Genomic DNA, 15,674 nt, shown 5'->3' with positions numbered 1-15,674 from the left:
GCTTTATTAATGGGAAAAACAACACACAGTCTAGTCAAACAAGTTTGTGATATTTATATTCCATTGCACATATATGGGTTATACAAATTAGTTACACAAGTAATTTTTTATATTCCAAACATTTTCTAAAATATTATTACAGCAGATGCCGCGGATATTAAAACAGCAAGGTGGAAATTATACTCTAGATAGTTAAATGCAACACTGAAAATCCTGCACATTTTAATTCAAGGAAAACTAAGATGTGTGCTCAAATGCTCTAATAAACCAGGCAACAGGGCTACTAACAAATGCCAGTAAGTCACTGTGGTCCATTTTACGTATGCATATGTGTGATTACTCTTTAGATAACCCCTCCTCTTGAGGATGCATAATTAAAACAAAAATCCAGATAAATGATTTAAAGAAATTTTAATTCTTCCTAACACCTAAGATCTATGGTGAAGTGTGCTATTATCTATGACTTCATACAACTACTAATTCAAATATAAAAGACACCACACTTGGAAAGAAGAAAAGATTTTTTAAAGGTAATGGTTTTAATGGAAGTCAAATGAGATGACAGATAGTGAAGCCCTGGTTGCTACTTACATGAAAGAAGATTTTAAAAAATAATCACTGCACAAAATACAAAGGGTGGGGTTATGCTGTGGTATTAAAGTTTTCTCCATTAATGGTTTTCTTGACTGTTCAAGAACAAATTAAAGTTTCCACGGCAAATTTGTTTTCAAAGTGCCGAATTGTGACACAATCACTGACTTCACGTTTCTGAATACCTGTCAGGGAAGGAAAAGTTGTTAAATTTTTGGTTTTCACTTAGTAATTATTCACCTTAATCCTCACAGATGTATAGAAGTATCTCATCCTATATTCCATGAATATTTACAGACTGAATTTGTTTATACTAGAGAAAATAACTTCCCCCCTTTTCTGAACTAAGTGTCTTAAAATAGATCATATCAACAATATTACATGCAGATTACTCACAAATTTATGAACTGTTAGGGACTGAAAGTGTTGTTCACTTTGACTATGGTGTGTTTGCATGACCATGTGTGTCTTTGTGGAAATTCAGAACTGCCCACTAAAATGGCAAATTTCAACATATGTGTAACTCTGACTTAAGAGTTATGAACTGAGATAACTTTAAAATCTAAGAAATTAAGCAGTAGCTTTTATATGACTCATCAGCCTTATAAGCACTTAAAGTGCTTATAATAAAAAGCGAAAAAAATACTTTTACTGGGTGACACAATTCCAAAGAAATCATACCAGTGTATTCGAATGGTATGTCTCACTTTCTATACTTCTGTCACATTTACTTTCATTTTATTTTTACAATGATCTTAAAAGGAAATAGGGAGATGCTATTGTCTTTATTTTTCAGGTATGAAAATGATTCAGCAAAGCTACAACATTAGTTTTGCCAATGCTCTTAGGTTGTCACCCAAATTTCTTATTTACCTGAACTGATTATTCCCCAACATGATCCAAAAGGGAAAGAGCCTGCTCAGAATTCAGACACTGAGAATACAGTTGAAGAGCTGGTCTCAAGACTCTCAGGCTATTAAGAACCTTTATAAGGAGGGATGGTGCTGTGGCTAATGGGCAAAGCCACCTGAGGCACTGGCATCTCATTATACGTGCCAGTTCAAGTCCCAGCTGCTCCACATCCTATCCAGCTCCCTGCTAACGTGCCTGGGAAAGCAGAAGATGGCCCAGATACCTGGGGCTCTGCTACCCTCGATCAAGTTCAAGGCTCCTGGCTTAAGCCTGTTGCTGCCATTTAGGGAATCAATCAGTGGGTGGAAGCTCTCTCTGTAACTCTGCTTTCAAATGAATAAATAAATCTTGAAAAAAAAAATCTTTGTAGGAGCAGACACACCATATCAGACTTGACTTCTGGTTTGAGCCCCAGCTACTCCACATGCAATCCAGCTTTCTGCTAATGCACCTTGGGTACAGTGGATGATGGCCTAAGTACTTGGATCCTTGTCACCCACACAGGAGACTGGATGGAGTTGCAGGCTCCCAGCTTCAGCTTGGACCAACCCTGGGTGTTACAGGCATTTGTGGAATAAACCAGCAGATACAAAATTGTTATCTTTGCCTCTGTCTCTCTCTTGCTCTTTCAAGTAGATAAAAATAAATAAATATTAAAACAGAAGAACCCTTTTGGTATGCCTGAACCAAAGGGAAGTTGGACTAACAGCTACGTGGAAAGGGAGGCACAAGAATTTCAAGGCAATGGCATTTCACATGGGCCTCTTGACTCTTCTAATAGGAGTGGACTTAGAATTCGGATGGTTCTATGGAAATATTATGTAATGACACAATATAATTTTATTTTCTCACAGTGACAAGCATATTTGGTAATGACGACTAGATTTCCTCTAAATCTAGCTCTACACAAAGTAGCGGGATGAACTTTCCTGTCAACACTTTATTACCTTTAATAGTGTCTCTGCGTTGCAGTTTGTAAGTTTCCTTGTCATGACACAGTCGATAAATAAAGAAACCCAAGTGATCGATGTTTTCAATGCGATCAGTAATAACCATGTGCTCATGAAGCAGGTATGACTGAGGCAAATAGGTTCCAGCCTACATTTAGACAAGAAAATATACATGAATATCTTAAGACATACCATGAGAAAAACAGGCAAAAACCTTACAGATTGAAACTCCTACCTACCACCTGTTTTTATACAGTTTTGTTGGAATATCGCCATGCCTGTTTGTTTACATATTATCCATAGCATAAGAATTAAGTAGTTAGCTAATGTTTAGTCTCTGGCAAATTAAGAAAACAATCATAGTTTAAGAAACTGTATTTTAACTTTAAAACATAAAACATTAAGAAAAGAAACAAAAATCATTAGTCTTAGCTTTTCTTTGTAATATGGTTACTAATACTTTGGAAATTTGGACTCTTTTAGGGATAATGTTTCAACACGGAATTCCAAGACATCGTAATAGAACTCAGCATGTTTATACCTTGATGTTAATAAGCAACTCCAACAGGTTTCTGGGTGGCATGACAATGGAAGTGTTCAGAGGGATCACATAGCACTTATCCAGGTTAAGATCTAAGTAGGCCGTGAGTTTCTGGGAAAAGAGAGATACATATCTGCGCATTACTATTTGTAGACAGGTAGCAATTGGATTTTCAAGAATAATATGTACCATTAAAATGGGTTGGTTTAGGTTTTGTAAATCATATACATTTCAACAAATCAAGAATTTGATGGGACACGGATGAAGTAGGAATATGAGAGGAAATATTTGTATCAGGAGTTTGTTTCTATAGTAATAACAAAATCTATTAATATTAACTTCAAATACCTAGCACCTGATTTAGTGCCTCCACTCATAAGCCCAACTGCCCTCCAAGGCATCAATCCATCGTGTATAAAGATTAAACTTCTCTTACCAGCCTTAGGGCAATGGAAAAAGTTATTTAAATGATTTTGTTCTATGGTTCCAATGAGAAACTTCAGTTGAAAAAGACCAAAAAAGACCACTGCCTAGGATGGTTACATGGTTTTGTTTAACTCTTTCCTAAAGATTTATTACCTATTATTATTATTTGCTTTGATAATGTTTATTATCTTAACATAAGTAATTTTTCAACTATTTTAAAATTCATCAAATGTATTTACCACGCATGAAATGTTTGTAAAACTAACTTCAGTGACATGTGGCAGGCTTATACAGAGGCTTAAAAAACACAGGTAACACATAACTCCTGAATCTCTGAATCCTGGTTTGAAAAAAATGAAAAATCATTGGGACAAAAATTGCTAGGGAAATTTAAATATAAATTAGATATTAAATAACACTGTGTTATCAAGTTAATTTTCTTAGATGTGACAGTGATACAGAAGTTACATGGGAAAATACACAGCTTAGATATTCAGGATTGATGTGTTAAATAAGAGAAAAAGAGATGAAGCAAGTATGGCAAAATTCTGGAACTAGGTAGAGGATTTAGCCAACTTCTCTGCATTGTGTAAAAATGTTCAAAAGTGACAAAGTTTAACTGCTATAAAGAAATGAGTGCCCGGCGCCGTGGCTCAATAGGCTAATCCTCTGCCTGCGGTGCCAGCACACCAGGTTCTAGTCCTGGTCGGGGCGCCGGACTCTGTCCCAGCTGCCCCTCTTCCAGGCCAGCTCTCTGCTGTGGCCTGGGAGTGCAGTGGAGGATGGCACAGGTTCTTGGGCTCTGCATGGGAGACCAGGAGAAGCACCTGGCTCCTGGCTTTGGATCAGTGTGGTGCGCCGGCCGCATTGGCCACTGGAGGGTAAACCAATGGCAAAAAGGAAGACCTTTCTCTCTGTCTCTCTCACTGTCCACTCTGCCTGTCAAAAAAATAAAAATTAAAAAAAAAAAAAAAAAGAAATGAGAACACAAATTATTTGTTATTTAAGAAAATGTGGGTACCTATAAGACATAACAGCAACTTTCGAGCAATGGCAGAATGGCATGAGGTAGGCTTTCACAATAGACAAGGCAGGGCTGGTGTCATGGTGTAGCGGGTGAAGTTGCCGCCTTTGATGCTGGCATCCCATATGGGCAGTGGTTTAAATTTCAGCTGCTCCACTTATGATCCAGCTCCCTGCTAATGAGCCTGAGAAAGCAGCAGAATGTGGCCCAAGTACTTGGGCCCCTGCACCTGAATGGAAGACCTGGATGAAGCTCCTGGCTCTGGGCTTTGATCTGGCTCACCCTGGCTGTTGCATCTAGCTGGGGAGCGAACCAACAGATGGAAGACCTCTAATCTCTCTTTCTGTCTAATTCTGCCTTTCAAATAAATAAATAAAATCTAAAAAACAAAAGAATAAGTAAGGCAAGGACAGGACTAATAAGACAAAGAAGGCTGAGTCATTGTCGACAGTTTATCTTGTCCATTTTAAAGTAAAAACCAAACAGAACATTTAGCAAAGATTGAAATTAAGACTACAGAAAGCATATAACCCTGGATCCACGACTTACCTTGTTGAAGTCATGAACAATGTTGGCAGGATCACTGTCTGCAAACTCCGGGACAGGCACACTGATGAACTCAACCTCATCCTCCTCAAAGATCTTAATATTCTCTTCAATTGTCTGGTAGCGAGCGGCTGGGGCATCTGCAGAAGGCTCATTTAAGATGACATCATCCTTGATGTACTTGATTCCACAGTAGTACACGTCATCTGGCTACAGAGAATTCCAACACTCATTTCAGCAATTGAGAGAGACAGGTTTTTAAATGTAAGCATTACTTAAGCTGCCATCTCTATCTAAGTAGCATTTTGCTTGCAAACTCTTACTTTTAGATGACAAGTCAGACAGTTTAATTACAGAGTTAGCACATTCTCTAAGATCAGGTTTTGAAGTATTGTTTTAAGAAAAAGCAGTAGCTGATTTCCTCTTTACTTTCTGAGGTAGATAAAAATAGAATTTAAAAGCGATTATCCTTCTGGTGGCAAGTAAATCTGTAGAAACACCCAAGCCCCCTTCTACCTATACACATTTTTTCTTTAACAGAATCTATTTGAAACTAGTGTGGTTCAGACAGAACACATTTAAAATATTTTTATGTAGTTCACTGATTAAATGATATTTCTCTTACCAAAGAGGTGTTATTTTTCTGCAATTTCCACATTTATAGAGGTAGTTCTAATTTTTCCCTAGACCACATCACAAGTAGAAAATATTGGATTACTGCAAATATTCATGAAAAATTATATTTAAAAATATGACCAGTGTTTCAGTAATATCATACCATTATCCTGAATATAGGCAATGAACATGAAATTTAAACATCCTCTGGTAGAATGTTTCAAAATTAACTATTGAAATTTTAATATATTTAGTTGTCAACTTTTGATACGTTTCCCCAACTTTTGATACGTAAACACTTTAAGTAGTCATAAAATCTTGAGCGTAATCCCCCCCAACTAAGATTCCTTAAAGGGTGGTTAACCTCATCTCTCACAAAACATAGGTCATAGATCAGGATTAACTGAAATAAACATCTCTATCTTAATCTACTGGGATTACTATTTTTTTTAACTTTTATTTAATGAATATAAATTTCCAAAGTACAGCTTATGGATTACAATGGCTTCCCCCCATAACGTCCCTCCCACCCACAACCCTCCCCTTTCCCACTCCCTCTCCCCTTCCATTCACATCATGATTCATTTTCGATTCTCTTTATATACAGAAGATCAGTTTAGCATACATTAGTAAAGATTTCAACAGTTTGCTCTGCTGGGATTACTATTAAACATTTAAGTTGTAAGCAGCTTTCATCCTAAATCACCTCAATCTCACTGCTGAATTCACCTGATTCTTTATAGAGATACCAGTGACAGGGAAGGAGGCAGAGGGATGTGGTGCCAGCATGCTCTGGGCCAGAGACCAAAAGGCTATTGTGGGGGAATCCAAACTGGCTATCAAGTGGCAGTCTACATTTGTGGCTAATGTATTGTATCCGCTGACAACTGACAATGCCACACCTGTTAGCCATTAATTATGGTAGGAGAATGAAGGCTGGTCAGTTTTGAAAAGTCATCCAAACTAAGTCCCTTAGTCAGCAAGACTGCCAAGCAACATTATTCTACTTTTAGTGACTCTATGTCCAATAGGCTCAGCAAGCATGAACAGGAGACTTTAAACACAGCTTTAAAATAGGGCCACCACTCTGTCTTTATTAAAGGCCACTGACAAAGAATGCATGTTGACACCAAGTTAGGAACAATTTTCTAATACACCTAAAGGAAAGACTAAAAAAGTGAGAGAGAGAAAGAACTTTTCTACTTACTTGAAGTGCAAAGTATTTGTACAGGTATGCCCCTCCTAGGATGACACCAGCAAGCATGAATGCTAGTCCAAAGCACATGCACCAACACCAGGCTCTTCTCTGGCCAACTGGTACCACATCATCTGGGTCCTAAAAGATGATAAGGAAAGTCAGAATTGTAGAAAGGCAAAATTGTAGAAAGGCAGAATTGTAGAAGGCTGCAGACTGGAAAAACCTTAAGGATTATCTTTTTAACAAATGAAGACATAAAGATCTAAGGACTGAGATCTCTGCTCAAAATCAACCAAGGGAACAATTAAGTGATGGTACAAGGACTCATCACAATGCCTCTTGGGCTAGGGCATAGCGAGAGTTCTGTGTACTTCTGACTTTTAATACTCTACCTGCTAACCATGTCTCCAGCAATGATACACTCCATAATTTCTATTTTATATGCATAACTTCTGGAGACAGCTTCTTCTAACATTTAACAATTCAGAAGAGGGGAGGGCGTTTGGAGGTAGCAGTTAAGACACCACTTGCGGGGCCGGTGCCATGGTGTAGTGGGTAAAACTGCTGCCTGAGGTGCCAGAATCCCACATAAGCGCCGGTTCGAGTCCCAGCTCCTCCACTTCTGATCCTGCCCCCTGCTAATGTGCCTGGGAAAACAGCGGAAGATGACCCAAGTGCTTGGGCCCCTGCACCCACATGGGAGATCAGGAAGAAGCTCCTGGTTCCTAGCTCCTGGCTTTGGATTGGCCTAGCTCTGGCCATTGCAGCACTTTAAGAAGTGAACCAGTGAATGGAAAATCTTTCTCTCTCTCTCTCTGCAACTCTGCCTTTCAAATAAATAAATAAAATTTTTTAAAAAAGACACCACTTGTGTTGCCTGTATTCTATAGGAGTGGCTGGTTCAAAGCCCAGCTCCACTTCTGATTCAGCTTCCTGCTAATGCACGTACCCTGAGAAGCAGCAGATGATGACTCAAGTAAATGGATCCCTGCCAGCCATGTCAGAGATCTGGATGGATTTCATGGCTCCTGATTTCTACCTGGCCCAAGCTGTTGCAGGCATTTGGGGATTAAACCAGCAGATGAAAGATACCTCCCTCTCTCTCTGTCTCTCTGCCCTTCAAATAAAATGAACATAACTAAATAAATTAAAACCTGTACCTAAACTCAGGCTTGCAAAACAACCAACTCAGGCAACTGACAATTTGTTTGAAAAAATAATAAACAAATAAGAAATAAAAATAAGAATTCAGAAAAGATTATAACACAATTTTGCAATGAAAAATCATGATGTTGCTAGCCTTGTATATTACAAGTTCAGGTTATCTCTGAATCAGGTCATTTATAAAATTATATGTTAGCCTGTAACAGGTAGCTTATATTTCATACCAGCTATAAAAGCCATTCCTAACAAGAAAAAGTCACAAAAAAATTAGGACAGAACAGATACTAAAACATTAAGAAACCAAATTTCTTCAAACAATTAGAATCTCAAAAGGACAAAGTTACTTGCCTAAAAACAATCCTATAATTCCACTGCTCTATCTTAAGCCTCAGTTTAATATAATTCTGCATGTCCTTTTTAAGATATTAGCATAAAAATGATGAATATTGATTCAAGAACAAAACTTATAAAGTCAAGAATGATAAAACTAACAAACAATTGTTACAGAATTTTGATTTGGATCCACTTAAGGAAATAATTTAGCATTAGACCATTATTTGCAGCCATGACATTCATGGTTCCTAGATCTCCTTGTACACTTTTAACTCTGTTCCTCTACTCTGTCAATTTGGAGTCATAGTGAATTTTTGGTGCTGTACCCACATTCATGCGCACAGAGGTTAACATAACAAATTGATTAGCTGCTGGTGCTATTTAACTAAGGCACAAGAAACAATGCAGACAACAAAAGAAGTGCTTCCACTGACTTGAAACCATCACTAACAAAAAGCATTCCACTTTGTATCATGCATAGATATTCTCTTAAGTACATAACTCCACTCTTTACTTGGAAAACCCAATATGGGGTAGCTGAAGGGACAAAGACTTAACCAAAGCCCATGTATTAGGATAAAAGCAAAGTTAAGAAGAAAATTTGTATGACAGTCTCATATGCCACAGCAATCAGCAATAAGGCTAGATAAATGTGCTCCTAGGTTGAGGTTTTAAACATAGATTTTAACACTGAAAAACAAATACTGCTGTGGCACAGAAGATTAAAGCCCTGACCTGCAGCACCAGCATTCTCTATGGGTGCAAGTTCTAGTCCTGGTTGCTACACTTCCAATCCAGCTCCCTGTTAATGTACCTGGGGAAGCAAAAGAGTATGGTCCAAGTTCTTGGGCCCCTGCCCCCATGTGGGAGACCAGGAAGAAGCTCCTGGATCCTGGCTTCAGATCAGCTCAGCTCCAGCCATTGTGGTCATTTGGGGAGTGAACCAAAATTGGAAGATCTCTCTATCTCTCTCTGTCTCTACCTCTCTCTGTAACTCTATTTTTCAAATAAATAAAATTTTAAAAAATAACAACACTGTTTATCATAAGGATCAGATCAAATGCTGAGAGGGCCACACTACTGTAGTTCTTATCAATATTCTGTAAGTAGATACTGAGGGTATTGAATGTACTACAAAGAAATAGTATATAATGAGATAAGCCTGGAGTCATCACACCATGTACGTTAATCTCATATATGCAGAAGAAGTTACAAGAATTTCACAGAGTCATAAAGTATTATGAAATCTGAAAGTATTCATGTTTTGCTTGAGCCTTTGTCTGACAAAAATACCTAAGGAGATAATAAACTGTTCCTAACATAATTAATTTTAGGGTGGAGGCAGGGTGGGGGATGAAAATGACAAATGGAAATAGTCATGTCCAACATTTGGTATCAGCTGCCGAGACAGCCAAATGTGCACACGCCCACCCCATTTGGCAGGCTCCCTCTTCTAATTGTACATAAATGAATAGTCAGAGCACACACAGATACTTGCACAAGAATTTGCAACCAGCAACTGTCAGACTGATGGCAATTTTCCAGGTCTTTTTATATATCACTGTTAACTATTCAACAAACAGTAATTCTGCAAATAAATTATAAATGTCTACTATGTGCCAAGAGTTGTGCTAGACACTGGAAATACAGCCTCTGTCAACAAAAAGACTGGTTGGTCTTGAAAATAGACAAAATTGTGGGGAGAACGTAAATATGATCTAAGCTCTAAAAGGAAAATGTACAGAGGGAATAAGTTTAGGGAAGGCTTCCCAGGGGAAGGAAATAGTTGAATAGAATGTGAGAGGACAAATTTTCATTGCTTATGCAGAAGACAGAGTTAAAAGAAATTACGTGTGAAGCAAAGAATGAATAAAATACTGAAGCCATAATGCATGATGCCACCAAGGGCCACATGTGTGGCCCAATGTGGTGGGAAGGGGGTTGAGGGATAAGGCAAATAAATAGGGCAGATCACAAAGGGACCTGAATACCATTCTATGGAATCTGAATTCTCACGTTCATGTGGAAATCACTTTTTGGGATTATCACAATAAAATTAAAAAATCCCAATTTCTTGAAGACCAATTTATAAAATATTTATTCATAGATTATTTATTCAACACCTCAACAATGTGAAATACAGCTTAAAAATCAGGAAATAAATTATTTGAATAGTCAAATCATGGTTCCCATTCATGGACCATAGTCAGGTACTTCATAAAAGAGCTATCAAGTCTCCAACATCTGTCTAATCTCTTCTTTTTCCTCTAAATTCCTAGTGATCACTTTCTATCTTGCATTAGAATAATTCATATATAGATCTTATTTCTTCCTAACTAGGCTATAAGGTTGTTGACTCTTCACATTCATTCTGCATTATTGTTAGCTTGGCATTTAGCTGGCACTCAAATAGTGATGACTGAATAAAACTTAAATACAAAAAAAAAAAAAAAAAAAAAAAAACACAAAAACTCAGCTATTTAACTTTCTGTAATTCCCCAAAGTTATAACTGCTGCCAATATAATAATGAGGCTGGAGGATAATATAATTCATGACATAAAATAAAAAACCAAGGCTATTTAGTAGAAATAGTAGCCCTCCTTAGTCTAGTTCTTTATTGAGAGCCTGTTATTTGCAAGGCACTGTGCTTGATCCTCTGAGAAATTAAAATGTGATTAAGATATTGCTCATACCTTGAACAATTTGTGGTCAAGAAATAGCATTAGATGTGAGAGATAAATGATGTCCCATATTACAATCTAAGTCACGTAGAAGAGACTAAAATACACTGACCATTTACAAGTTTTTAATCTAACAGATTGATTTTAAGTGTTTTTTAAATGAATATATTTCAGCACTTTAAAGAGTAAACTTTTTTTAGTAGTCTAAGCCACATATGTATATTTCATAAAACTCCCATGGCTATCTCGAAACATACAGAAAACACATTTTACAAAATTCAACTTTTGTTCACAATAAAATCTCTTTGCAAACCAGGAAGGAGTGAAAGTCTTTAACATTAATAAGGCAAAATCAAAATCCTACAGCAAATCTCATATTTAATAATAGTGAAATTTTAAACTTTTATCTTACCCTTCCCAGTCAGGAATACAGGACTGCCCACTAAAACTGCTCTTTGGGTTTCATTCAACATTGTACTAGAGATACCAGCCAGTATTCAAATATAAATAGGTATAGGATTAGAAAAAAGAAAACAACACTATCATTATTTGTAAAAGATATGTGTATGTTGAAAATCTAAAAATGTCAAATTATTCAAACTAATAAGAATTCAGCAAAATTGCTAAAGATCAATAAGCAAAAATCAAGGAGACAGAGATTGAATATCCATGAGGGAGCTCCTTAATTAATAAAAATGTAAAAAACAAAGGTGTATGTCCAGCAATATTCACAGCACAACTGTCAATAACAACAGAAACTGGAAAGAGTCTAGATGTCCAGAGAAGAACAGTGTATTATATAATACTGATAAAAAAGAATCAAGTAGTACTGTCAATTTTTAGGTTAATAGAAAGTTCCAATACTTAAATACTTAATGATACCTAAACAATATTTAAAGCTATGTATTTAATTATATAATTTTAAGACTGTAAAAACAAGCTGGAATTGTGACTCGGGTCAAGCCACCACTTGCAATTGCGCTGCCATCCCTTACTGGAATGCCATTTCCAGCCCAGCACCCTGTTAATGTGCCTTGGAAGGCAGCAGAAGATAGTCTAGGTGTTTGGGCCCCTGCCATCCATGCGGGTTACCAGGATGGAGTTCTGGCTCCTGGCTTAGGCCTGGGCCTGGACCTGGCTGTTACCAGCATTTGGGGAATGAACCAGCAGATGTAAGACCTCTTTCTGCTATTCTTTCACATAAATTTTTAAAATATATGTAGAAACATATAAAACTTAACACACATTTTCTGTACTTTCATATGCTTGGAATACTTCATAGAGAAAAAAGAAAACTCACTAATAAGCAGGTGATTTTCCACTGGGGTATGTAACTTTACCTGGCCTAATTTAAAACAAGGCACGGAGACATTTCCTCCCCTTGTACTGCAATAAAACTAGTGCATCTTAAATTGTGCTTATAAGGTAACAGAACTCCCACAGGAGCTGCACAATTATCATCTCATTAATCTTTCTAAAACCTCAAGTTTTTAGCCCAGTTTATAAATGAAGACACTGAAACACAAACTGGCCTATAACCACCTTTCAACAGCAGATGCACAAAGACACTGCCTTCTGCTTTCTGGTTCAAAAACATCTTTATCATCAGATGATAAAATAAAATTACTTAACCAATTATATCTTAAGCAAAATGAAAGATACATGCTTTCTGGTACTTCAATTAGCTAAGAATCAGGTCACCTCAATCAGTTCCCTAAGAGGCTTTAGTAAATGTACTTCAATTATGAACTTAACTCACATAAAAAGATTTAAAGGTTTTTTTTCCCCCACAGTTTTTGTTCTGTTCTCTAACAAATCACTTCATACTCTTTTTTTTTTTAAGATTTATTTTATTTATTTGAAAGACAAGAGTTACAGAGAGAGGTAGAGCCAGAGACTTAAGTCTTCCATCTGCTGGTTCACACCCCAGAAGACTGCAATGGCCAGAGCTGAGCTGATCCGAAGCCAGAGGCCAGGAGCTTCTTCAGGGTCTCTCACACAAGTGCAGAGGCCCAAGGACTTGGGCCATCTTCTATTGCTTCCCCAGGCCATAGCAGAGAGCTGGATTGGAAGTAGAGCAGCCAGGACCCAAACTGGTGCCCAAATGGGATGCCAGCACTGCAAACCAGGCTTTAACCCACTGCACCACAGTACCTGCCCCATATTGCTTCATATTCATAGGTGCTTCTATTTGAACCTTTATAGGATGAATGAAGCCTTTAAAAGACATTTTCCCCAAGGCTCACAGATATCCTATTTTGCATTACTATAGCAAGTGCAACACACTTTAGGAACCAGAAGACTAAAGAGGAAACTGTCTCTTAGGGTTAATAATTATAATATGTGGGGCTGGGGCTGTGGTGCAGCATCCCATATGAACACAGGTTCAAATCCTGGCTGTTCCATGACCATTTAGGGAATGAACCAGCAGATGAAAGATCTCTTTGTCTCTCCCTCTGTAACTGTCTTTAAAACAAGTAAATCAATCTTAAAAAAAAATTATAGCATACAAAACAGCGGGGGAAAAAAGCAAAGGTACGAAAACACTTTAACCCACTATGTCCTGTTGTTTTATATATAGGACACCTAAAAACACTTAAACTGACCAATACATATAGCACTTACGGTAACTTTGGAATTTTTTTCATTGAAATGTTCACAGAATTGAACTTCAGACTTAATGGGATAAACATAAAAAAAAAAAGTGTGACAGAAATAGGGTAAAGAACCAAAATAATTTATCCCATCTAGAATTATCAGGAGCTACTGAACCTTCAGAAGTAGATTCAGTTGCTTAGAAATATGTATAACTTAGAGGGCCAGTGCTGTGGCATAGCGAGTAAAGTCTCCATCTGCAGCACCAGCATCCCATATGGGCGCTAGTTCGAACCCTGGCTGCTCCACTCCTGATCCAGCTCCCTGCTAATGTGCCTGGGACAGCAGTAGAAAACTGCCAGGAAGAAGCTCCTGGCTCCTGGCTTTGGATCGGCCTAGCTCTAGCTGTTGCAGCCATTTGGAGAGTGAACCAGCGGATGGAAGACCAACTTCTGCCTCTGCCTCTCTGTAGCTCTGCCTTGCAAATAAATAAATAAATTAAAAAAAAAAAAAAAACAAAAACGGGTAGCATACATAAATATGCGGTGCACAGGTCAGCTACCTACAGATGTGTTGTTTAGCCTGTAACGTGTTCTCTGAAACAGAAAATTAACTGCCAACACTTTAAAAAACTTAGTATCAAATTTAAAAAAAAAATGGATTTCCCATAAAATATTCTCAACTCCTCTCATCATTTTTCTCCCTACTTAGAAGAGAACTGACATACCAAGCAAGTGCCTTTCTATAATGCTCATTGATTTTGAACTCTCATCTTCATTTACAGCTGTGACTGGATATGCTTCCTTCTGAGAATCTACTAGCAAGGAAATTGTTTCCTGGGTTTTCGGGACTGGTACATTTCCTATTCACCTGGCTTTTAGCTTAGGTTTCTTTCCCCAGTTCGGAAACATTAAACAGATGTGATCTAATCTGTTCTTTGAGGCCTGCACTGTTCTTTGAGGCCGGCACTCCTTCAATGCTGGCATCCCATATGAGCACTGGTTCAAGCCCCTGGCTGCTCCACTTCTGATCCAGCTCCCTATTAAGGTGCCAGGGAAAGCAGCAGCAGATGGTCCAAGTGCTTGAGCCCCCACTACCCACATAGGAGGCCCAGATGTTATTCCAGGCTCCTGGCTTTAGCCTGGTTCAGCCCTGACCACTGTGGCCATTTGGGGAATTACCTAGAAGACTAGAGATATCTCTCTCTGTAACTGCCTTTCAAATAAATAAATCTTTAAAAAACAGGAAATCTGTTCACTATTAATCATATTAATTACCAATATACTATATATAAAACTCAAAATCTCTGGCTGAGAATTTAACAGTCTATAGACACCAATTATTTGCTTGCACTTTCTCTTATCACTTAAATCAGTAATTCTCCTTTTCAAATAAGACTGCTATTGCTATTGCCTCAACTGTGGTAACAAAGCACATATGAGAAAGGAAAGGAAGCAGTGATTGGCATGATATAGACAAAAACAGAAACTACTCTTTGTATCTGTAGATACCATTTATTTTACAAGAACCTCTCATCTTGTCAGTAGCGGTTTTTGTTCAGCCAAGTTAAACTGAATCAGCACTATCACCAACTTGTTATGATTAATAAAGTTACTGCATTATTCTGTATCTAGAATAGGGGAGAATCTATAATTTAATCTCAAATTATAATGTCTATACAAGAGATTTCTCATTAACATACTTTTTGTTAACAAATTGATAAATAAGCAACATAACAATTTACTGTCAAAAATCCAAAAATTCTGAACCACTTTTTTTTTTAATGATTTATTTTATTATTTATTTGAAAGAGAGTTACAGCCGGCGCCGCGGCTCACTAGGCTAATCCTCCACCTAGCGGCGCCGGCACACCGGGTTCTAGTCCCGGTCGGGGCGCCGGATTCTGTCCCGGTTGCCCCTCTTCTAGGCCAGCCCTCTGCTGTGGCCAGGGAGTGCAGTGGAGGATGGCCCAGGTGCTTGGGCCCTGCACCCCATGGGAGACCAGGAAAAGCACCTGGCTCCTGGCTCCTGCCATCAGATCAGCGCGGTGTGCCGGCCGCAGCGGCCATTGGAGGGTGAACCAACGGCAAAGGAAGA

General features: G+C 38.0%; 1 protein-coding gene across 1 annotated transcript in view; it reads right to left on the bottom strand.

The window, feature by feature from the left end:
- Positions 1–31: 31 nt before the first annotated feature.
- ITM2B (integral membrane protein 2B) overlaps positions 32–15,674 on the bottom strand; it is a 30,653-nt gene continuing 15,010 nt past the window's right edge. The window contains exons 2-6 of the mRNA XM_002720722.5: positions 6,813–6,941; positions 4,994–5,200; positions 2,995–3,105; positions 2,451–2,601; positions 32–776 (exon numbers count right to left, since the gene is read on the bottom strand). Of these exons, the coding sequence (XP_002720768.1) occupies positions 691–776; positions 2,451–2,601; positions 2,995–3,105; positions 4,994–5,200; positions 6,813–6,941 (684 nt within the window). The 3' untranslated portion in view covers positions 32–690. The remainder of the gene's footprint in view (positions 777–2,450; positions 2,602–2,994; positions 3,106–4,993; positions 5,201–6,812; positions 6,942–15,674) is intronic.

Source organism: Oryctolagus cuniculus, chromosome 9, assembly GCF_051225735.1.
Source record: "Oryctolagus cuniculus isolate XC-2025 breed Fujian yellow rabbit chromosome 9, ASM5122573v1, whole genome shotgun sequence".
Lineage (NCBI taxonomy): Eukaryota > Metazoa > Chordata > Mammalia > Lagomorpha > Leporidae > Oryctolagus > Oryctolagus cuniculus.
Note: the sequence above shows the minus strand (reverse complement) of the source record. Positions and strands in the feature narration are given on the sequence as shown.